The sequence below is a fragment of the Bos javanicus genome, chromosome 13, assembly GCF_032452875.1.
Source record: "Bos javanicus breed banteng chromosome 13, ARS-OSU_banteng_1.0, whole genome shotgun sequence".
In the NCBI taxonomy this organism is placed as follows: domain Eukaryota; kingdom Metazoa; phylum Chordata; class Mammalia; order Artiodactyla; family Bovidae; genus Bos; species Bos javanicus.
The window spans coordinates 23,043,764-23,069,016 of NC_083880.1; the positions used below are offsets into that span (position 1 = coordinate 23,043,764).

The window sequence follows — 25,253 nt, forward strand, 5'->3', positions numbered from 1 at the left end:
CAAGTTTTTCTTGAGTACTCTGAATGTGTTATTCTACTGCATCCTGGCCTTCATGGTTTATGTTGAGAAGAAAGCCGTTAATCTTATGGGGAGGGGTTTCCCTTCTAAGTCACAAGTCATTTCTTTCTTGCTGCCTTCAAGATTTTCTCCTTATTTTGACTTTCTGCATTTTTATTATGATGCATCTTTTGTTGACATTCTTGAGCTTATCCTACTCAGAATTACTGAGTTTCCTGATGTATTTAGGTTAGCATTTTTCAATAAACTTGGAAAGTGTTCACCCACACACTCTTTGGACTTTTTTCCCTCCTTTCTCTCCTAACTCCCATTATGCATATGTTGATGTTTTCTCTGAGGCTCTGTTCACTGTTCTTTTGTTTTTCCCTCTGTCCCTCAGCTTGAATTTCTCTACTGGCCTATCTTCAAGTTCGCTAATTCTTTCCTTTGTCAGTTTAAATCTACTGTGGAGCATCTCTAGTGAATTTTTAGAATTGTAATTATTATACTTGAATTTCTGCTGGTTCTTTTATTATTCTAAAAACTAATTTATATCTCACACATTTACAAGTGTTATTTTGAGGTCTTTTTCTGTGAAATCATATATTTGGTCACTTTTTTTTTAAGTGTTTATTTATTTGGCTGTGTCAAACCTTAGTTGCAGCATACAAGATCTTTAGTCTTTTAGTTGTGACATGTGAACTCTTAGTTGCAACATAAAGGATCTAGTTCCCTGACCAAGGATTGAACCCTGACCCCCTGCCTTGGGAGCTCAGAGTCTTAGCCACTGGACAATCAGGAAAGTCCCCTTTGGTTACTCTTCCAGGGCAGTTTCTGTTGCGTTCTATTCTAATGTGTGGGTCATATTTTCCTGTCTTTTCATGACTCATTATTTTTGTTCAAAACTGAACTTTTGGATAATATATTGCAGCAATTCTGGTTAGTGACTTCCCCTCACCACACCCGTCCCCAGTGAAGATTTGTTTTGTTTGCATGTTATTGTAGTGGATGGCTAGATTACCTTAGTGAGGCCTATTGCCCTCTGCCCCTACAGCATTAGGCTCTGATGTTGTTCCTCCGGTAGGTGTGGCATGATGCCCAGTCATCTTGGGATGCTTGTCTAGTAGTATTTGTAGGACTCTCTTCCTCTCTTTACCTGACCACAATCAAGTCCATTAATTGCTGGCTGAAGCTCTGTTTTCTACAAAATGCATGAGGGCATAAATTACTCCACAAAGAAATCAAATCAAATTGTGGTTCCTTTGAAGGGATGGTTTCTGAGGTAATATTGGGTATTTGTTATGACTCCAGAAAGACTCCTCCCGAAGAAGTTATTATCCATGTGTTGGTTTTGAGAATATGTGATTAGCTACTCCTTGTACTGACAGAGAATTCTGAATACAGCATAGGTCTTCTTGACTTACACTGGGCTTCTTGTTGTTTAGTCACCCAGCTGTGTCCATCTCTTTGCGACCCCATGGACTACAGCACACCAGGCCTCCCCCTCCCTCACCATCTCCCAAAGTTTGCCCAGTTTCATGTCCATTGCATCAGTGATGCCATCCAGCCATCTCATCCTCTGATGCCCTCTTCTCCTCCTGCCCTCAATCTTTCCCAGCATCAGGGACTTTTCCAGTGAGTTGGCGGTTTGTATCAGATGACCAAAATACTGGAGCTTCATCTTCAGCATCAGTCCTTCTGACAAGTATTCAGGGTTGATTTCCCTTAAGACTGACTGGTTTGATCTCTGTGCTGTCCTACGGACTTTCAGGAGTCTTCTCCAGCACCACAGTTTGAAGGCATCCATTCTTTGGTGCTCTGCCGCCTTTATGGTCCAGCTCACAACTGTACATGACCACTGGGAAAACCACAGCCTTGACTATATAGATCTTTGTCGGCAGAGTAATGTCTGCTTTTCAACACATTGTCTGGGTTTGTCATAGTGTTCCTCCCAAGAAGCAATCACCTTCTGATTTCATGACTGCAGTCACCATCTGCAATGATTTTAGAGCTGAAGAAGAGGAAATCTCTCAATGCTTCCACCTTTTCCCCTTCTATTTGCTATGAAGTAATGGGGCTGGATGCCATGATCTTGTTTTTTTTAATATTAGTTTTAAGTCGACTCTTTCAGTCTCCTCTTTCACCCTTATCAAGAGGCTCTTTAGTTCCTCTTCACTTTCTGCGATTAGAGTGGTATCATCCGCATATCTGAGGTTGTTGATGTTTCTCCCGCCTATCTTGATTCTAGCTTGTAACTCCTCCAGCCCAGCATTTCTGATGATGTGCTCAGCATATAGGTTAAACAGACAGGGTGACAGCAGACAGCCCTGTCGTACTCCTTTTTCAGTCTTGAACCAATCAGTTGTTCCATACAGGGGTCTAACTGTTGCTTCTTGACCCACATACAGGTTTCTCAGGAGACACGTAAGATGGTCTGGTATTCCCATCTCTTAAGAGCTTTTTCCCACAATTTGTTATGATCCACACAGTCAAAGGCTTTAGTGGATCACGTTTTGTCAGAACTCTCCGCTATGACCCATCTGTCTTGGGTGGCCCTACACGGCATGGCTCATAGCTTCACTGAGTTGCACAAGCCCCTTCACCACAAGGCAGTGATCTGTGAAGGATACATTGAAAATGTTTTTACTACACCTAACCTACTGAATGTGAACACCAAAGCTTTTGGCCAGATAGTAAAGAAACCGCCTGCAATGTAGGAGACCCAGGTTTGATCCCTGGGTCAGAGAGATCCCCTGGAGAAGGGGCATGGCAACCCACTCCAGTATTCTTGCCTGGAGAACTCAGTGGACAGAGGAGCCTGGTGGGCTACAGTCCATGGGGTCACAAAGTCACACATGACTGAACAACTAACACTTCACGTAAACATACTCTGAACACTTACATTAGCCTAAAACTGGACAAAATCATCTAACACAAAGACTATTTTATAATAAAGTATTTTATATCTCATGTAATTTATTGAATACTGTACGGCAAGTGGTTGTAAGTGTATCAGTTGTTTACTCATAATCACTTCACTGCCACTAGCCAGCATTATGGGAGTACTGTCCTGCATATCACCAGCCTGGGAAAAGACCAAAAGTCAAAATTCAAAGTATAGTTTCTACTAAAGGTTATTGCTTTCGCACTATCATAAAGTTGAAAAATAGTCCAGCTGAACCATTGTAAGTCGGGGACTATCTGCATAAATCACAATATGGACTATCCATACCACACAAAAAAAATAGCTAATATAATCTGAGTCTTTCAGATCCTCAGTTTTAAATAATGAAATGAATGGTAAATATCACTATAATCATTTAGGGGCCATACTTCTACTTAAAAAGGCAATTTAAACATGTAAGAAAACAACTGGTCAACTTTCCAATTTTATGTGGTTCAACAATTATTTTAGTATTCTATCCTCTTTGTGAAGAACGCATCTCCTGGTGCCACAAAATGGTTGATGCTTTTTTTTCCCTGAGAATTTCTCTTCATTAGTTTTTTTTGAGATCATTTAAGTTCTCATTTAGCAAATTTCAATTATACAATACAGTGTTATCAACTATAGTCACCATATTATACATTAGATCCTCAAACCTTATTCAACTTGTAGTTGAAAGTTTATACCTTTTCACCAACCTCTCCATATCTCCATCTCCTAGTCCTGGCAGCTGCTTTTCTACAACTTTTCTACCAGTTTTGACTTTGGGCTGAATACTCCTCCCCTGTACGTGTGTGTATAAACACATTTTGTGCACACGTGCATCAGCTGAAGAACACTTTGTTTCCATACACCAGCTATTGTGAATAATGTTGCTAAGAAAATGGGAGTGCAGATGTCTTTGAGATAACAATTTTGTTTCCTTTGGATATATACCCAGAAGTGGGATTGCTGGATCATAGGGTAGTTCTGTTTGTAATTTCTTGAGGAACCTTCATACAGTTTTCCATAGTGGCTGTACAAGTTTACATTCTCACCCAAAGTCGACAAGAATTTTCTTTTCTCCACATCCTCACCAGCATGTTCTCTCATTTTTTCTGTAATAGACACCCTAACAGGTTTTGAGGTGATCCTCACTATATTTTTGATCTGCATCGCCTTGATGATTAATGATGTTGCACACTTTTCATATTCTTGTTAGCCACTGATAGGTCCTCTTTGGAAAAAGTGTCTATTGAGGACTTTTGCCTATTTTAAAAATGAATTCTTTGGGGTTTTTGGTTTGTATTTCTATGAGATCCTTGTATATTTTGATGTTACTCCCTTACTGGATATCTGGTTTGCAGTATTTTCTCCCATAGGTTTCATTTGTATTTTGTTGATGGCTTCCTGAATAGAAGCTTTTTCGTTTTATGTAGTCCCACTTGTTTTTACTTTTGGTTTTGTTACCTTTGCTTTTGTTGTCAAATCCAAAAAATCAACACAAAGACTAATGTCAAGGGGCTTATTCCCTACATTTTCTTCTAGTTTTATGGTTTTGGGTCTCATGTTCAAGTCTGTTCTGTCTTGAGTTAGTTTTGTGTATGGTGTAAGACAGAAGCCTGGTTTCATCCTTTACATGTGACTGTCCAGTTTCCCAACACTATTTATTAAACAGACTATCCTTTTCTCATTGTATATTCTTGGCTTTGTCAAAAATTAGTTACCCATATTAATAAAAATAAACCAGTGGGTTTATTTAAGAAATTTTTTTATTGGAGTATAAGTGCTTTACACTGTTGTCTTTCTGCTGTACAACAAAGTGAATCAGCTGTATTACATATATCCCTCGTCCCTGGACCTCGCTCTCCCCCACCGCCCACCATCCCAGCCATCTAGGTAATTACAAAGCTCTGACCTGAGCTCCCTGTGCTATACAAACACAGTAGCTTTCCACTGGCTGGCTGTTACATATGGCAGTATATATGTGTAAAATCCTAATCTCCCAATCTGTCCCACCCTTTCTTTCCCCCACTGTGTCCACGTGCTTGTTCTCTCTGTCTGTGTCTCTATTTCTGCCCTGCAAATAGGTTCATCTGTACCATTTTTCTGGATTCCACATATATGTGTTATTATACGATATTTGTTTTTCTGACCAGCTTCACTCTATATAAGAGACTCTGGAGCCATCCACATCTCTATGCTGCTGCTGCTAAGTTGCTTCAGTCGTGTCCGACTCTGTGCGACCCCACAGACAGCAGCCCACCAGGCTTCTCCGTCCACATCTCTCTAAATGACCCAATTTCATTCCTTTTTTATGGCTGAGTAACATTCCGTTACATGTATGTACCACGTCTTTATAGCTTTATCTGTTGATGGACATTTAGGCTGCTTCCATCCCCTGGATATTGTAAATAGCGCTGCAGTGAATGTTGTGGTACATGTGTGTTTTTGAATTACGGTTTTCTCAGGGTCTATGCCCAGCAGTGGGATGGCTGGGTCATATGGTAGTTCTATATTAGGTCTTTGAAAGGTGCCTCCATATTGTTCTTCATAGTGGCTGCATCTATTTACATTCCCACCAACAGTGCCAGAGGGTTCCCTTTTCTTCACACCACCCCCACCCCCAGCATTTACTTGTAGATTTGTTGATGAGGGCCATTCTGAATAGTATGAGATGATATGTCATTATTGTTCTGATTTGCACTGCTCTGACACTTAGTGATGTAGAGCATCTTTTCATGTGCCTCTTGGCCATCTGTGTATTTTTTTTTTTTTTTTTTTTTAGCAAATGTCTATTTAGGTTTTTTGCCCGTTTTTTTGATTAGGCTGTTTTAATATTGAGCTTCATGAGCTGTTTGTATATTTTGAAGCTTAATCCTTTGTTAGTTGCTTCATTTGTAAATATTTTCTCCCATTCTGAGGGTTGTCTTTTCATCTTATGGTTTCCTTTGCTGTGCAGAAGCTTTTTAGTTTAATTAGGTCCCATTTGTTTATTTTCATTACTCTAGGATATAGGTCACAAAAAGATCTTGCTGTGGTTTATCTCAGAGTGTTTTTCCTGTGTGTTCCTCTAAGAGTTTTATATAGTGTCTGGTCTTACATTTAGGTCTTTAATCCATCTTGAGTTTATTTTTATGTATGGTGTTAGGGAGTGTTGTAATTTCATTCTTTCAAATGTAGCTGTCCAGTTTCCCCAGCACCACCTATTGAAGAGATTTATCTTTTCTCCTTTGTATATTCTTGCCTCCTTTTCGTAGATTAGGTCACCATGGGCACAGGGTTAGGGTAGGTGTGTGGGTTCATCTCTGTGCTGTCTATCCTGTACCACTGATGTATATTTCTGTCTTTGTGCCGGTCCCATACTCTTGATTCCTGTAGCTTATAGTATAGTCTGAAGTCAGGGAGCCTGATTCCTCCAGCTCTGTTTTTCTTTCTCCAGATAGCTTTGGTTATTAGGGATCTTTTATGTTTCCATACTAATGGTAAAACTTTTTGTTCTAATTAGTAAACCAATGGGTTTATTTCTGGCCTATTATTTTTTTTTTTTTAAAGCCTGGCAGCTTGGTAGTTAGAAACCACTATGTCCAGGGGTGTTGTAATTCACCATTTGCTCAGAGTTGAAATGAGGCAGAGGAGAGCTCCAGGCCCCTAGCTCATTTTTTATTTATTTTTTATTTATTTATTTATTTATTTTTTACGTTTTTCTTTTTTTTTTTTAATTTTTTATTCCTTTATTTCTCATGTGTTCCCCATCCTGAACCCTCCTCCCTCCTCCCTCCCCATACCATCCCCCTGGGTCGTCCCAGTGCACCAGCCCCAAGCATCCAGCATCGTGCATTGAACCTGGCCTGGCATCTCGTTTCATACATGACATTTCACATGTTTCAATGCCATTTTCCCAAATCTTCCCACCCTCTCCCTCTCCCACAGAGTCCATAAGCCTGTTCTATACATCAGTGTCTCTTTTGCTGTCTCGTATACAGGGTTATCATTACCATCTTTCTAAATTCCATATATATGTGTTAGTATACTGTATTGGTGTTTTTCCTTCTGGCTTACTTCACTCTGTATAATAGGCTCCAGTTTAATCCACCTCATTAGAACTGATTCAAATGTATTCTTTTTAATGGCTGAGTAATACTCCATTGTGTATATGTACCACAGCTTTCTTTATCCATTCGTCTGCTGATGGACATCTAGGTTGCTTCCATGTCCTGGCTATTATAAACAGTGCTGCGATGAACATTGGGGTACACGTGTCTCTTTCCCTTCTGGTTTCCTCAGTGTGTATGCCCAGCAGTGGGATTGCTGGATCATAAGGCAGTTCTATTTCCAGTTTTTTAAGGAATCTTATTTCTGGCCTATTATTTTTTAATGCCAGTGCCATACTGTTCTCATTATCATCACTTTGCAATATAAGTCGAACTCAAAAATGTGATCCCTTCAGCTTTTTTTTTTTTTTTTTCTTTTTCCAAGATTACTTTGGCTATCTGGGATTTTCAGACTATTTTTTCTATTTCAGTGAAAAATGCCATTAGCATTTTGAAAGGTTTTATATTGGCTCTGTAGATCACTTTAAGTGGCATGGACATTTTAACAGTATTAAATTCTTCCAGTCATGAACATGGGCTTCCCAGGTGGTGCTAGTGGTAAAGTCAGGAGATGTAAGAGGCACGGGTTTGATCCTTGGGTTAGGAAGATCTCTGGAGGAGGGCACGCAGTCCACTCCAGTGTTTTTACCTGGAGAATCTCATGGACAGAGGAACCTGGCGGGCTACAGTCTATAGGTCACAAGGAGTCAGATACAACTGAAGCAACTTAGCATGCAATCATGAATACTAAATATCTTTCCGTTTATCTGTCTCCTTCAGTTTCTTCCATCAATGTCTTATAGTTTTCACTGTATAGATCTTTCATCTTCTTGGTTAAATTTACAACTAGCACTTTATTCTTTTTGATGCTATTGTATATGGAATTGTTAATTGCTATTTTTGATAGTCTGTTGGTGGGTGTACAGAGTTACAACTGATTTTTGTATAGTGATTTTGTTGCCTATGATCTTACTGAAATAGTTTATTCTTAACAGTTTTTAGGTGGCATCTTTAGGGTTTTCTATATGTAATATCATGTCATCTGAAAATAGAGATGACATTGGAAGTGACTTGGTTTTCACTAAATCCATTTCTCTCTGATAGATCTAGACGACTTTGAAAACATGAGTGCCAGTTTAGTCTGAGTGTTTAGTATTACTTCACTAGCATATTCTAGAATGCATTTTCCAGTTACTCATTCTGCTTTTATATCATATACAATGATATTAGATATGGTCTCTGTCTGTCTTAATGTAGATTTGTGGCTTTTTTCTAGCTTCCTTTTGGGAGAAGACCTATATTCCTACACAGGTGCAGATAGACAAGGCTTCTCTTCTTCCTCAGTATGAGAAAAAATAATATTGTGGGCTATTGGCTTAGGTGGGCTTTTGGATAACACTGTCCACGTGTGTATTAAGTTACCTGGACTGTAGAATTGTAGGTAAATGTGCTTCACCATGTTCTGATTCCAAGCAGAAAATACTTTATAATCCTGTTTCTTCATGTAGTTACACCTAAAGTTATCTTTAAATTTCCTATGAAACAGGGGCTTTATAATCAATTCTGGGATATGTGGGTTTAAGCTGGAGTGAATGAAAAATACCTAAAATAGGTTTCACTCCTTCCAGTGAAAATACTGATGAAAGTAACAGAAAATTAAATTAACAAAATGAAAATTATATTCATAGGGTGCAGTTAGAGTCAGTGAACAGTTACATGGTGGCACATTTCTACTCAATATGCAGAAGAATTTTCCAATTTTCTGAGCTATAATCAAGTATATTACTCATATTTCTGGCATCCTCAGATAACTTAGAAAATAAATATTGGCTATTAGTGATAACCTCAAGTTATATTTTTCAAATTCTGGCTGACTTAGTGACATTTTAAGTATTCTAACAATAAAAATTATGTAACTGTGAGGTTCATTCCAGTTGGCCCTCAAGTAAACACTGAGTTGAACTGCACAGGTCTGAACCACTTATAAGTGGCTTTTTCCAATAAAATGTACTAAAGTACTATACAGTTCACAGTTGGTTGAATCTGAGGAGGCAGAACTGTGGATACAGAGGGCTGACTGTAAAGTTATATGCGGATTTTCAACTGTGTGGGGCATCGGTATGTCTGTCATGCTGTTCAAGGATCAACTGTATTTTCATTCGGTTGTATTTAATTTTGGCCAACTTTCTGCTGAATCTATCACTCATTATAATCAGGAACTATTGTGATTTCAAATGAAAGGGGCACTCTGTTACCTGAACATAAAATAAACCACCTGAAAAATGTTTCCAACTGGTAGAAAGCAGTGCTGTTCATTCTTATTATTTCTCCAATGTCTTAAAATTTTCTCTGGATTCTCTGTCTGGATAGAAAATACAAGAAACAATAATAGTGTTCATCTTAATCATTAACAAAGAGGGCCTTCCATTAACTTCCGGATTACCTCTATAAGTAATGTAGATGGCCCATTTACTGAGAGAATATACTAATGTCAACAGACAGGAGTGTAGTTTTGCAAATATTTTTAGTCTTACCAGCAAGATATTGTAACAACCCAACATCTATCTGTTCATCCACTTTCCTCTTTTTTTAAATGAGGAGATTTTTAGCACAAGGAAGCAGTTTTAAATTGCATTAACACTTACTAGCATCTGCCTAAGGGTCACTCACCGTCTATTGACTTGCTGTATCTCTGAGCTATACATAAGATAGAGTTAAACAAAAAATTCATGATAATAAAATAAATCCCCACCATAAAGTATGATGCTATCACCAGACCATAGATTATACTGTGAAAAACCAGTTCCCTTCATGAATAAAACATCCATGGTATTCAAAGTGGATGTCATTGTAACTAGTAAATTGGATCTAGTAAATTGTAACTAGTAAAGTGGATCTGTCCTTTGGGTGAGATATAAGGTTCTGATGAGTGAGTAGAAATTACAAACTCAGTACAGTAGTAATAGAGGACACTAAATAAGATCCAGGGAAAAACAAAAGAATGGTAAATGGGAGTCTATGCAGAAAATGTTTCATGTAGTCTGCAAGTATGCTTTGCTTGAATGAATCACCAAGGAAGAGGAACAGTGTTCAGTGAGAGCTTAATGAGATGCTGACTATTTCTGTGGTTCGAGTAGTCAAAGGAAAGCAACCACTTCTAGAGCTCTGTGGAATTATAGCCCCATGGATTGGCCAGTATCTTGGGACATGAAATACTTGGCTCTCAAATTTGTCTGTCACCTCAGAAAACCCAAATATTTCACTTTGAAGAGAATACCTGATCTAGGCACAACAAACAAATACTGCGGCCTACATACAGGGTTAAAAAAAAAGTCTTTGCTAAACCAAGATGATGGTGTAACTTAAATAAGAGTCAGACAATCTGGGTTCTAGTCCCAGGTTGCTGTTAACTAGCTTTGTGGCCTGTGATGTAATTATTATCGAGATTTACAATTGTGTAATGGTTCATAATAACAAAGCATTTTCATAATGCTCTCATAGGTCACCCTCTAGCTGCCCACTGAAATTCAGATGATAGACAAGGAAACTGAATCTCAGAGTGATATGGGGACCTACAGAATCACACAGCCCATAAATGGTGGTGGTAGGACACCAAAGCCAGGTTTTCTTTTAAATTTTGTTCTCTTCCCACTTCTTTACCCATAAAACAAAAGCGTGCACTAATGATTTCTTTTTAGAGCAAATATTTTGTGATTTACTAGATATGACATTATTTATTTACTTTTTGGCCACACCATGTGGCTTGTGGAATCTTAGTTCCTGAACCAGGGACTGAACTTGGGCCCTCTGCAGTGAGAGTGCAGAGTTCTAACCACTGGACCAACAGGGAATTCCCTAGGTGTGATGTTCTTAATGAAATAGCTTTCATTTCAGTTGAATCACCAAAGATTTCTTAAGTGTTGACTTGGCCTGTCTCTGTACTGAGAACAGTGGTGTACATACAGTAGTGGTCCCCAAGCTTTTTGACACCAGGGATAGGTTTTGTGGAAGGCAATATTTCTGTGGATGGGTTGGGGGGATGGTTTTGGGATGGTTTAAGTGCATTACATTTATTGCACACTTTATTTCTATTACTGTTACATCAGCTTCCCCTCAGATTATCAGGCTTGAGATCCAGGAGACTGGGGACTCCTGATACAAAAGATCTAGTGTTATCCACCTCAAGGAGCTTCCAGTGTGGTTACTTCTTGCATACTTGTTTGACAGATTTCAAATTAACTAGGACTATTGCCTATAAGAAAGAAAATCATTGTTCACTGCTTTAAAAGTTTTTTACTTCAATATCAGTGTTGGCTAAAGTAAGGAAAAGAGCGATCAAAAACAAGCTTGTGCATTGACAGTGTAGGAGTTTGGCCTCACCTCTCAAGAAGGCCAGTTCTGCACTGCTGTACCTGAGTTACAGCCAATCACCAACTAGGTGAATTTACTAGATTCAAGCCCTTTGTACTTTGATTTCCCCAGTGTGTCAGAGAGACCTGTGGGTGATACCTGTCACCCTGCTGAAGTGTACGCAGGCTGGGTAAATACCTTGTTCATCTCCCTTCATCATTCTGTTTGCCCGACCTTAAGCTGTGTCCTCTGTGGAGGAAGACCCAGATGAAAGAAGGACCAAATGAAAGGAGGACAGGGGTCGGTGAGGAGTTATTCCTTTGCTAGAACAATCAAATCAGCCCTCAAGGCCCTGTGACAGGGAAATACAGACAGCAAGCATATTAATAGATGGCTCTAGAAATCCTCTAGTAAAGCTGTCCTTGTTGAGGGGATGGTCTGGCAAGTGTTTTTCAGTAGAGGCTGAAGGTTCCCCCTGCCTTCCTGACCTAGAGAGCCACTGCCAGTACCTTACTCTTTTGATTACTGTAGCTTTATAACATTTTGAAAACAGGACATGCGATGTCTCCAAACTTTGTTCTCTCTCAACATTGTTTTGGCTACTTGGGATCTACTGTGGTTCCATACAAATTTTAGGACTGTTTTTCTATTTCTGTAAATCAATAAAGCTTTTATAATAAAAATTAAGGAGGTAGACCTATGTATATATTGACATGGAAAGATACTAAAAGTAAAATGTTTCGACTTTAAATTTCTAAGTGTTTTTAAAATGAAGGTAATATATATACGTAACTCTAAAAAGAGCAGTTTACAACAAGGGCTTCTTATGAAAAACCATGTACCCTACACTCAAGAGGCATGCATTTTTGTCCAGTTCTTTAAAAAAATTTTTTTTCTGAGCTATTAAAAAAACTGAATTATAGTACGTTTACAATGTTGTGTTGGTTTTGGGTGTACAGCAAAATGACCCAGTTATAAATATATATATATATATTTTTTCAGATTCCTTTCCATTATAGGTTATTACAAGATATTAAATATAGTTTCCTGTGCTATCCAGTAGGTCTTTGTTTATTTTATAGATAATAGTGTGTTTGTTAATCCGAAGTTCCTAATTTATCCCCCTCCCTCACTATTATTCCCTTTGGTAACCATGTGTTTGTTATCTATGTCTAGGAGTCTATTTGTTTTGTAAATAAGTTCATTTATACAATTTTTTAAGATTCCACATATAAGTGATATCATATTTGTCTGACTTCACTTAATATGCTAATGTCTAGGTTCACCTATGTTTTTGCAAACGGCATTGTCATTCTTTTTTATGGCTGAGTAATAGTCCGTTTGTGTACACATATCACATCTTTATTCATGTGTCAGTGGACACTTAGATTGATTGCTTCTGTGTCTTGGCTGTTATAAGCAGAGCTGCTATACAGTGGCAGTTTTCACCATGAGAGAGCATTGGTTAAGTATCACCTTCAGGTGAGTTACAGTGCTTTATTTCTTTTACCAGCTACCTATCACTGAATAAGACATCACCCTAGAAATTATCTTAAAACAATAAACATTATTTTTAAAAACTAAAAAAAATAAACAGTGCTGCTGTGAACATCGGGATGCATGTAAATAGTGCTATGAACACTGATGCATGTACCTTTTTGAACTACAGTTTTTGTCTGTTCTGGGTATATGGCCAGGAGTGGGGCTGCAGGGTCATATGGCAGTCCTGTTTTTAGCTTTTTAAGGAACTGCCATACTGTTCTCAAAGAAGTTGTTTGTCTCGCGAAGAACTAGAGCCTCTTGATGAAAGTGAAAGAGGAGAGTGAAAAAGTAGGCTTAAAACTCAACATTCAGAAAACTAAGATCATGGCATCTGGCCCCATGACTTCATGGCAAATAGATGGTGAAACAATGGAAACAGTGACAGACTTTATTTTCTTGGGCTGCAAAATCACTGCAGATGGTGACTGCAGCCATGAAATTAAAAGACACTTGATCCTTGGAAGAAAAGCTATGACAACCTAGATAGCATATTAAAAAGCAGAGACATTACTTTGCCAACAAAGGTCTGTCTAGTCAAAGCTGTGGTTTTTCCAGTAGTCATGTATGGTTGTGAAAGTTGGACTATAAAGAAAGCTGAGCACCAAAGAATTGACGCTTTTGAACTGTGGTGTTGGAGAAGACTCTTAAGAGTCCCTTGGATTGCAAGGAGATCAAACCAGTCCATCCTAAAGGAAATCAGTCCTGAATATTCATTGGAAGGACTGAGGCTGAAGCTGAAACTCCAATATTTTGGCCACCTAATGCAAAGAACTGACTCATCTGAAAAGACCCTGATGCTGGGAAAGACTGAAGGCAGGAGGAGAAGGGGATGACAGAGGATGAGATGGTTGGATGGCATCACCGACTTGATGGACATGAGTTTGAGTAAGCTCTGGGAGCTGGTGATGGAGAGGGAAGCCTGGTGTGCTGCAGTCCATGGGGTGGCAAAGAGTTGGACATGATTGAGCAACTGAATTGATACTGTTCTCCATAGTGGCTGTATAAATTTACATTCCCACCAACAAACAGTGCAAGAGGAGTCCCTCTTCTTCACATCCTCTCCAGAATTATTTGTAGGCTTTTTAATGATGGCTGTTTTGACTGGTGTGAGGTGATACTTCATTGTAGTTCTGATTTGCATTTCTCTAATAGTGATACTGAGCATCTTTTCATGTGCCTATTGGCCATCAGTATGTTCATAGTACTGGTTACAAGTAGACATACCCAACTAACATGCTTATTCAACCTGTATTTCCCACCTCTACCAATAAGCCCTGGTCCAAACTACCACTGTCTCTTGTGAGGACAACTGAAATAGCCTCTTGCTTAGCCTACCTTCCTGCTCCCATAGTTGCCCCGCCACAGCATCTTCTCCACAAAGAAGTCAGAATGACGTTTTAGATCCTGTACTCTTTTGCTCAAACCTTTCCTGTCTCAGAGTAAAATTCAAAATCTTTACCTTGACCAGTGAGGTCCTGCATGGTCCTCCACTACCTTTTGGCCTCCTCTTCTCTAATCCCCTCCTGCTCAGCCACATCGCCCTCCTTTGCTGTGCTCTGCACACTCCAAGCATGCTCCTGCCTCGGGGCCTTTGCAAGCACTGTTTCTTCCACCTGGAGCGCTCTTTCTCACACAACCTCACTCCCTCAGTTGCTTTGTGTCTCTACTCAAATATTACCTGAGAGAGGACTTTCCTCAGAATTTCACTGGAACCTCTTACTCTGCTTTTTCTTCATAGACGTTGTCACTATCTACAGTTTCTCTTTTACTCCATATGTTCAGTTTCTTTCCGTCATGCTTCTCTGCCGTTCTTTAGGGCAACTATCCCTATCTGCATGGTTGCGACTATTGCTGGTCCAGCCCTGGAAGGGAAAGGGCGGAAGAGCTCCCAGGAACACAGGGAGCTGTGTGTTACTTCACTCACGTTCCTCTGAGAAGAAGTTGGTGACTGAGCCACTGCGGAGCTTAGAGCGCTGGGAAGTGCAGTGTTTCTGGACAAATATGGGCCTGCCTTCTCTATTACTAGACAAGGAGAGGATATATTTGATGGACAACTTGTGATCATCTTCCACAATTGATTGAAAAAATTGAAAAACCATTTATAGAATATGTAAGATCTCATATAACTGCAATCTGGTAAACAATACTCACTATAAAAACAAGTACTGCACTGTGATCATGTTTCTTGTGTCACTAAAATTATTAGTAATATAATAATTATTAAAATAGTGATAATTATTAGAGAATATTATCACTATCAGGTTCTTCTGCTGTTTCTATCATTCCATTTGTTAGTACACAGGCAGACTGGTTTTTTAAGTTGAAGGCTTGTGGCTACTCACTCCACCCAAGAAAGTTTACGGGTACCCTTTTCCCAGTAGCATCTGCTCATTTTGTGTCTCTGTGCCAATTACATTTTGGTAATTTTCACAATATTTCAAACAATTTCATTATTATATTTGTTATGGTGATCTTTGATGTTACTACTGCAGAAAAGATTATGACTCATTGAAGGCTCAGATGACAGTCTGCATTTTTTAGCAATAAATTATTTTTAGTTAAGGTATGTGCGTTTTTTGGATATACTACTATTGCACAGTTAACAGACAACAATATAATGTAAACATAACTTTTACATGCATTGGAAAACCAGAAAATTTGTATGGGTCACTTTACTGTGGTATTTGCTTTAATCTGGTGGCCTGAAATTGAGTCCGAGATATGGCTGAACTTAAATCTGGACTGTGGTTTTCTGTTTGTGGAGTTTCTAGTTGGTCTTTGTTCACACACATGAATTTCTGCAGCTTCTCTCACACAGTCTTTTGTTCTCTGGATCCAGCATGGACTTCCTGGACTCTTCACTAGCCGTTATCACCGTAGAGACTTGGGATTTCTATTCACTGGGCTTGGTCCACTTTTTCGAGCGTTCCGTGTCTTCCTCTGTATTGATTTATCCCTCATTTCCTGGAGTGCCGTCTCAGGAAACTTTCTAGAATGGGCAGAGTCCTTCCCCTATGTATTTACCATCAGAACTGCTCTGTTCTAGATTCAGGACCATTTCCCTTGAGGGGTGAGGCCACCGGTCACTTGTCTCGGAATCCTGTGCTAAGTGCTCGGCTGTCAGTCTGAAATGCCTTACTTTGGAGAGTTTTTCTCCTGAGAAGCTTTAAAGGTCTTCTTTGGTGGTCTCTGTTCATGATGCTCCCCAGCATCTTTTCCATGTACTCCACCCCACTTTAGAAGGCGCTCACAAGTTGGTCTCAGGTGTGTGTTCGTTTCTTCATCCTGGAGAACTTGTCTCTCTCATTGAATAATGCCCTCGTGTCTGTTTTCCGTGTCTCTCTCACTGGAACTAGCTTTTGGACTGATTCCCTGTATTTCTTCTCTTTTCTATAGTGTTTTAAAATTATTTGTCTTTTTATTCTGCTCTCAAGGGGATTTTCCTGTACAGCTTCAACCATTGTACTTCATTTATTTGGATACTTATTTTTGTTCTCCTTTTGTTCACAGCACACTTTTGTTTCTCTCGACTTTTTAGATGTTAGAAGGCAGGTATAACCCTACTTAAAGATATCCAATTAACAAAACACTAAGAATTCTGTAATACTTTTACTGTGATACATAAATATAAGAATCCTACATAACAAATCAAATCCAGTTTATTAAAATAACATATGATCAAGTAAAGTGTATCTTGGAAATACAAAGGGGGACCTTGGTAATATATTCATCCTTATTAGGTCATATGAGAAAAGTTATATGATCATGTCAAGGGATGTTAAAATTTTTTTTAATTTCACTTCTATTCCTGAATACAACTGTAATAAAATCAGAAGTATAAGAATTGAAGAAAATTTCCCTAGCATAATAATGTATTTCTCATATCAGACTGATACTAGAATTGATCAGACATTGGGTTTTCTTATTAAAATGTTGAGCAAAAAGTCTAATCACTATTATTTGCAATATAATATTTCTTTGGAATTGTTAGCTAATATATTCAAAGATAACAAAAGATAAAATGGCAAAGCATCTGCAGAAGGTAAGATAATCCTTAAATTGTAATGAATTAACACAAACTGTATTCAAAATGAGGCCAATGAGGAGGTAAGTTACAGAAATCGGTGTACTAGCACTTTTCACTTATTTGATGAGCAATGATGAAAAACAAAACAATTTGTTTAGAGACTATGAGAAACTGTCGTCTCTCACACCACCAGGGACATTGTATATTGTTACAGGCTCTCTGGAGGCCAATTTTAGAGTCACCAAAGGTTCTAAAAACATCCATATTCTTGAATCAGGCAGCTCTATTCCTAGGCATACAAGCTAAGGAAATACATAAATGGAAAGATGAATGAATTAAAAAAAGAACCCAATAAAATTGCAAAAAAAGTGTCACTTAAGTGACAATCAGTTGGATGCTCCTTAATTATAGTGAGACAACATGGGAGTGTGTAAGTGTTTAGAACAATGATGTGGATCTTTGTTGCCATGGAAGAAGTCTAAGCCTGTGTTTCACAGCAAAGTGAAAAGGGCAGAATACAAACTAATACTGTTAAAATTATGTAATTGTATGCCTGTAGAAGAAGACTGAAGTCTGGAATGACATACAACAGATGTGTGTGAGAGAAAGATTTGGTAACACATTATTATCTATTACTATCAGATTGAAAATTTATTAGATTAGCTAGTGACTCATCTAGCAAGAAGAATGGAATAATGGACCCATTCCTTTCTAAAATTTAATATCTTTAAGGGTTGAAAGGGTGAGGGAGGGAGGAAGAGGAACATAGACAAGGCTGGTTGTCAAGAGAACTTTTCACATACTTTATGTGAACAATGATGAGAAACAAAAAATGTTGTGTTTATGAGACTATGAGGACCTTTACAACTTCTGTAGTAGTAGTTTGACTCTAAAAGTAACAACAATAACATGTTTGCTAAAGTATGAGTTAAATTACTAAATTCTACTCTGGATAAATACATAGAAAGTTATTTGTTAAATTTTTAATTTGTTAAAAAATTAATGCAAAGTATATTTTAACTGAGATACATCTAAACTGAAACACCTACTTTGGATGAAATATTTTAAATGTTAATATATGCCTTTCAGCATTATATATATACACACACAATATACTTAGTTCACTGATAAAAGTCTTATTTTTCTATTGAATGTCACTTATCTGTTATTATGACAGTTGTTTCAAAAAATGTAAGTTCCCCCAACAAGTATCTCCTCTCTAGTTGTGGCTATAGAGAATAAAATCGGGAATTTTATTATACTCTTTTTCACCTGCATATGGGAGAGTTATCTAACTACACACTTCTCATATTGGCACTAAGCTAATTACTAAAGTCTGTTTAAACATATCTACCTATCTTTTGTTTTGTTGCCTACCTGGGCCTTTTCCAAGCAGGCAGAAAATCTCCAATCAGTCTGTTATCACAACCAGAATGCAAGAGATTATGATTCTGGAGAGAAGCAGAATCAGTTTACATCCTTTTCAGGCAAGAGAAAAGGATACTACTTCACAAGCAAGAAATCTGAAGCTCCCTGACCTTAATTTAAAAAGCCTGCAGCTAATCATCACATTAAAATGGATTTTATGCCAGTTTTTTGTTTCCTCTGTTGTTTTTACAGTTTGAGTGTCCTTTTGGTTACCACAATTACTTGCTGAAAGGCATATATTAATATTTAAAATAGTTCATCTGTAATAAGGTTAAGTCTTATAGTTTAGGTATATTTGAGTTAAAATATTTTGTATTTTTTAAAAATAAAGCTAGTAACATTCCTTGTATTTATCCAGATTAGAACCTAGCAATTTAACTCGTAATTATGACAATACTGAAAACTCCTTGAGGAGCAAAATGAGTTTTTCATTGTAATCTGTCAACCCAAATAAAGAACATATACATTCCACCATGGGTACACTCTAACCCCTCCCTAAAAAAGGTCAATTATTCTTGAAGGAAAGAGCTCTGCCTGAAGCTACACATTTAGCAAGAAAACAGGTCAAAGAACAGATGTGCAGCGCTGAAGAGAATTGGTACAGGTGATCTGGTCAGTATGCAGAGGCTCCAGTGACAGCAAACTGAACTTAGTTTCTTTTCAACAGTCGAATACTTAAGGAAAACAAATCTAATTAACACCATAAGGCAAAATAAGTGATCTTCTAAAGGGTGGTTAGCTTTCACTTAACATTCTACTAAAGAACTGTATTACTGTTCAGCCCTTTGTTCTGTGCCTCTTACACTGTTGGTGGGAATGCAGACTAGTACAGCCACTATGGAGAACAGTGTGGAGATTCCTTAAAAAACTGGAAATAGAACTGCCTTATGACCCAGCAATCCCACTGCTGGGCATACACACTGAGGAAACCAGAAGGGAAAGAGACACATGTACCCCAATGTTCATCGCAGCACTGTTTATAACAGCCAGGACATGGAAGCAACCTAGATGTCCATCAGCAGATGAATGGATAAGAAAGCTGTGGTACATATACACAATGGAGTATTACTCAGCCATTAAAAAGAATACATTTGAATCAGTTCTAATGAGGTGGATTAAACTGGAGCCTATTATACAGAGTGAAGTAAGCCAGAAGGAAAAACACCAATACAGTATATTAACACATATATATGGAATTTAGAAAGATGGTAACAATAACCCTGTATACAAGACAGGAAAAGAGACACTGATGTATAGAACAGTCTTTTGGACTGTGTCGGAGAGGGACAGGGTGGGATGATTTGGGAGAATGGCATGGAAACATGTATAATATCATATATGAAACAAGTCGCCAGTCCAGGTTCGATGCACGATACTGGATGCTTGGGGCTGGTGCACTGGGACAACCCAGAGGGATGGTATGGGGAGGGAGGAGGGTTCAGGAGGGGGAACACATGTATACCTGTGGAGGATTCATTTTGATATATGGCAAAACCAATACAATATTGTAAAGTTAAAAAATAAAAAAATAAAGAACTGTATTAGCCAGACCCATTTCAGCTGCTCCAGTATAACTCGCTGCTCCACTACATAAGTTTTGTCTTCAGACACTTCTCTTTTAGAGACAGAGTGGCTTACAGTTTGTGTGTGTGGTACTGAAATGAAACGTTCAATCCAGCTATGGAGATGATGCTCACAGAATGAAAATACAATGTGAGTCTATATATGAGTATACTAAGAGAAAAGTTACCATGGCACTTTCAGTGCCCCAAAAGTTTAGGCTTATTAAGTATTTATTTCCAAGATACTTCTGGTATTATGAAAATACAACTAAATACTTAGGGGAAAAAAATCTCAGTCATGTTTGCTACTTCCATGATAAAAGTAAAAAATATCTATTAATATTATAGTCATGGAATCATTCTCCCTTGGGTAAGTCTAAAAGAAAAACAATTATGGGATGAATTTGCAAAAGTGTGAAAAGATGTCTTTATCTACACCAAGGCTGCTCTTTACAATTACCTCAATTTTCTAGGTCTATGATACTAAATAGCCATCCCAAGGCTCTGTTGGTTACGTGTATATTAGCATCTCCCGGAAGAAGGAAATGGCAACCCACTCCAGTATTCTTGCTTAAAAAATTCCATGGACAAAGCAGCCTGGCAGGCATAGTGTCTGTGGTGTCTCAAAAAAGTTGGACATGACATAGTGACTAAGCAACAACAATATTAATGTTTAAACTTTCATCTCTCTCCTCTTGAGAATAAAGGCTAAGATTTTAATGACAATACTTAAAATACTGCTCTACTTTTTATCTGCAATTGGGCACTATTAAAAGTTAAAGGCAGTCCTCTCTTCAAAGGAGACACTTACCAGCCAATTGAACTGTAAGTTTTGGGGCCCTTTTAAACCAATGCCTGTTTTATAACTCTAAAAGTATTTTAGCAGTTATTAATAACAGTAGTTATAGAGAAGACCATAGTACTTAAAACATTAGTAACCATGGAACATCTTTAATCTGGTCAGATTACTGATAAGGCAAAGGCATTATTAACTTATCTTTACAAACAACCTTACAACAAGATAATAAAATGCATATACCCTAACATTCTTAGTCACTTAAGATAACTGGTCTTATCTTGAAAAAGCAAAAAAAACAAACAACAAAAACCCCCCCAAAGTTATAAAGGTAAAAGCAAAGGCTGACTTAGCACATGATCAGACTTTAACTCTTAAAATAATGAAAACATCTCACGAAAAATTTTAAGTCTTTTAAATGTGATTTTAAAAAGACCTACTATATGGTAGTAAATACATTAATATACAATTTGAAATTCTCAAAGCAGCTCCTGTCCAAATAAAAAATGACAAGAATGTTTTGTTTCTGAATTAAAAAATGGAAAAGTTTACTGTGAAAAGTAACTTTTATGCAACAGGTGGGTTTTTGGTTTTTTTGGTAGTTGTGCTTATTAATCATTTTGCAGGGTTTTAAAATTGTTCATTATCAAAGACCCAAAAGTATAGTAACAGAATTGAACGTGAGAAATCTGAATCTTTCGTTTCAGAATCTCCTTCAATATTTTAGATCTATAGGATTTATTTTAAAGTAAATAAATTTAGTAAAGAATATTTAGTCATTTATGAAAATAAGGATCATATTGATGAAAATAAAGATGTCTCCATTTCAAATTAAACATTTACTGAATATATAGTACATACCTGGTGCTATAATGGGTACTTTTATAAGATTCTCTGCCCTAAATTTCCAGTGTTAAATCTAAAACTTTCCAGATAAACATTTGGTTTTTTAAATGGTAGGTGTGACTAATCATATAGATTAAATTATATAGGATTATATATTATTTACATTTACAGTATATAAATTATTTTATATATAATTACAAAGTTACATGCATATAAATTTTTTTGTTAAACAACTTGTGAAAATGAATAGTAGGTATCATCCTTTAAATAAAAACATAATTGGAATATTGCTCATTTAACTAATGCAAACCACCAGTCTACTTATAGCAGTGTGTACTTCAATGTTAAGAAGATCCAGCTGAAATCTAACTAATTCTGATCATAGAACTAGTGGATTAGCCAAATATTCATTTGGATTTTTCCATAACATCTTACGAACTTTTGGGCCAACCCAATATTTTTTCCCATAGCTAAAGGGGTCACTCTAAACACAAAAAGCTTAAGTCTTCAAACACTAGAATTCCTCACACAGCTGTTAATTGTAGATCAGGGGACCGGCTGACATCTACTTCTTGCCTATTTCGTTAATGGTTTACTTCCAGGTCCTAAAAGGATTGGAGCCTTTCTCCAAAAATAATGTTGGATGTGTCCATGTCTGCCTCTACATAGGTGGCTCTCTCTGGTTTGTCACTCTCCACACAATGCAAATCTGAATGAACTCACATCTGTCACGGATCGACCCAATTCGTGGGCAATCTTTTCCCATCGACCTGGGGTCCCTCCTGGGAACTTCACCATACTTCTTGTCAGCTGGCTGAGGTCCTCTTCTGTCCATTCAGGTGCCTGCAGAACATTAAAGAACAACAATGTTTGCTAAAACATTTAATAAGCCTGTGAAATTACGTATTAGCACCATGCTTTCTGCAAAAATAACAATGTTAAAATGTATCTATAGTTTGAATGAAAGGTCTGAGTTGCATATTTAACGTTATGAATGTATGTTAGAATGAACATCGTTAGAATGTTCCCGTATATACTAAATAATGAAGCAGCAGCATTGGGAACCCAAGCTTTTAAAGACATTTTAAAAAAAAGGTAAGACAGTCGTTTGGAAGGGCATTGTGTGTCACAGATACCTCATGTGAGGTTCCTATAGAAGCTCTCGAAGTTTAAGAAGTTTTTCGCTTTTTTAATGTAAATGAAAATGTGAACAAGTAAATGTACTAATTCCAAATCAGAACTGAGACAGAATTTTGTGTTCATTCTATGTAACAGTAAGTCTAAAAATCATGTTGTCAAGGAGTTTAATTTAGCAAGTGCTAGCATTTCATAAAATTTGAGAACAGAAATGCCTGCAACCAAGACTTAAACCATCCGATCCATGCAAAGAAAGCAACACTTCCTTTTTGAGAAGGTAAACAGCTTCTTAAAAGTTGGTCAAATGGTTAAATGAATATGAAAATACCTCAAAGATTATAAACATCTTATTTGCAAAAGCCAAAATTATAAAAGTGTGCATATTCTCTGCATTTTATTGAGCATTACCACTTGGTGAGAGCCAAAGCTGAGAAAAGCAAAAGAGCATCATCAAATAACATAATGACATTACAATTATTTTATGTCACAGCACTGGTTCCCACCAGAGGCGGTAGCCATTGCTGGTGTTATACTAGACTCTAGGAGTCAGCAGAGAGATGGAGGAAGCCACCTTATTTTCCTTTAATTAAAAAGACAGAAGGAAGGAAGGAAACCTTTGAGACAAATACCTTTTCTAATCACCATTTCCGATAATGAACAGGCATACATCAGGCCGTTTGCATTACAGAACCATCAGCACAGAACAACAGTCGGAGGTGAGTGACCCCAGGGACTATCTCCGCAGCCCCAGCACAGCGTCTCCCTGACACTAATCCTCCCTGTCATTCTCCCACTGCGCTCTAACCACACTGACATCCGCCCGCCTCACTGCAAGCTTAACGGGCCCTTCCTGACTTCTTACTGTCTCCCCCAATCAATGGTTCAAGCGTGCTCTTTTCACCATGTCCAAATGGCAGCTTCACTCAGAATCAAAGTGCACTGCCCCCGTTAAAGGGCTTTCCGAAAGGCTCTCCTATTTGCATTCATTTGCAAAGCAAACTACTTTTATTCACTTTGTTCTGCTATCAAGAATGTTCCCTGAAGCAGATAAATTGGCATAAATACAACCTGCCACTTAAGAGTCAGTAAATAATAGCCAATAGTAGGGAGGATTTTATCAATCATTCTATTTTGTATCCACTAAAAGCTGAAAGCCTCAAACATATTCATCAGTACGACCCTTATGAAACATGCATAAATTCACTTCTATAAAAAAGGTGGCCTACACTGAGTATGGTCGTAGTTTCTTTGATATTTAATGAATATCAGAAATCTAACTCTCCATAACAGATCATTTAAGCATGTACACTGAAAATTATTTTTTTACTGTTTTTACTTTAGGGGAAAAGTATTATTCAGATATTATTTAGAGGGACATAATTGGATTTTCTAGGAAATCATTTTTGCTAAAAAGCTGCAACTTTAATAATTATACCGATTGGTAACAGAAATGCATGCATTCCGAAGACTTTATATATGCTTAATAGTCTAGAGTCATACCATAAAAAGCATCTAGTTGATGCTGCACAGAGATACAGTATTCAAACCGTCCATCAGTGCAATTTCACAGTAAATCAAATCATCTTATTTCTGTATTAATTGTAACAAACATTCTTGGAGCAAATAAAATTGTCTAAAATGTTAAAAATACATGCCATTGTTTCATACAGTAAACTAAAATAACATATTTTTAATAGATTGGCCTTCCAAATATGTTGCATGTATGAACAATGGGCATTAAGAATTAACCTAATTTTAATCCCTTGTTAATGGGTCTAAAAGGACTGTGCCACTTTTTTCTGGAAAGGGAAAAATTTAAATCAAATATTTAGACAGATATCCTAAAAATCATCAACTACTTTGAAAATCTTTCCCTTTAGTTTCACTGTTATTTCACAGCCATTTTATTATTAATATTAAAAAACCAGATCAGTAATAACTAGACCATAATCTGAAATATTTGAAGAGAATCCTTTTAGCAGTTCGTTATTCTCTGTTCCAGCCGTACAGCACTTTGCTGACTGTAATTCCTCAGTAATAGTCGGCTGTGTCTTTAGAAGCAACAGAGCCTACTGTGATCCAGCTACCACGGCCGCCGTGAGGGTGGCCACAGTGTGAATGTATTCTCCTTGTTCTAATCTGGAGCCAACTGTAGCTGTGAAAGTCAAATGAATGCAGAAGAATACTGCTTTGCCACTTAAAACCACGTATGTGCAATATTACTGAGACACTGGGCCAAAAATTCATCTCTACAGCAAAGTAATGGAAGATACCACATGGTGTGGGGACAGCTGTTGTGACTACACAAGCATTCCAGTTTTGCATCAGAAAAGCTGTGCTCTGGGAATAAATCTCCATACTGGATAAAAAATAAAAAGTTTTCAAAATATTTAATATTTTTATGTGATGGACTCCAAAATAGATCTACTAAAGTAAGAACTGATATAACATTTCAGTTGTATTCTTTCTACCCCTTTGGGATAGATTTTTGCCATAAAACAAGCTATCTTCAAATATCTAGTGCCTTTGAAAATCCGTAATATTCTTGGGG

The 25,253-nt window shown here is 37.5% G+C and overlaps 1 protein-coding gene across 1 annotated transcript in view; it reads right to left on the minus strand.

Moving 5' to 3' along the window:
* DNAJC1 (DnaJ heat shock protein family (Hsp40) member C1) overlaps window positions 1–25,253 on the minus strand; it is a 186,139-nt gene that overhangs the window by 15,066 nt on the left and 145,820 nt on the right. Inside the window, exon 9 of the mRNA XM_061435976.1 lies at window positions 22,289–22,408. Coding sequence (XP_061291960.1) covers window positions 22,289–22,408 — 120 coding nt within the window. The remainder of the gene's footprint in view (window positions 1–22,288; window positions 22,409–25,253) is intronic.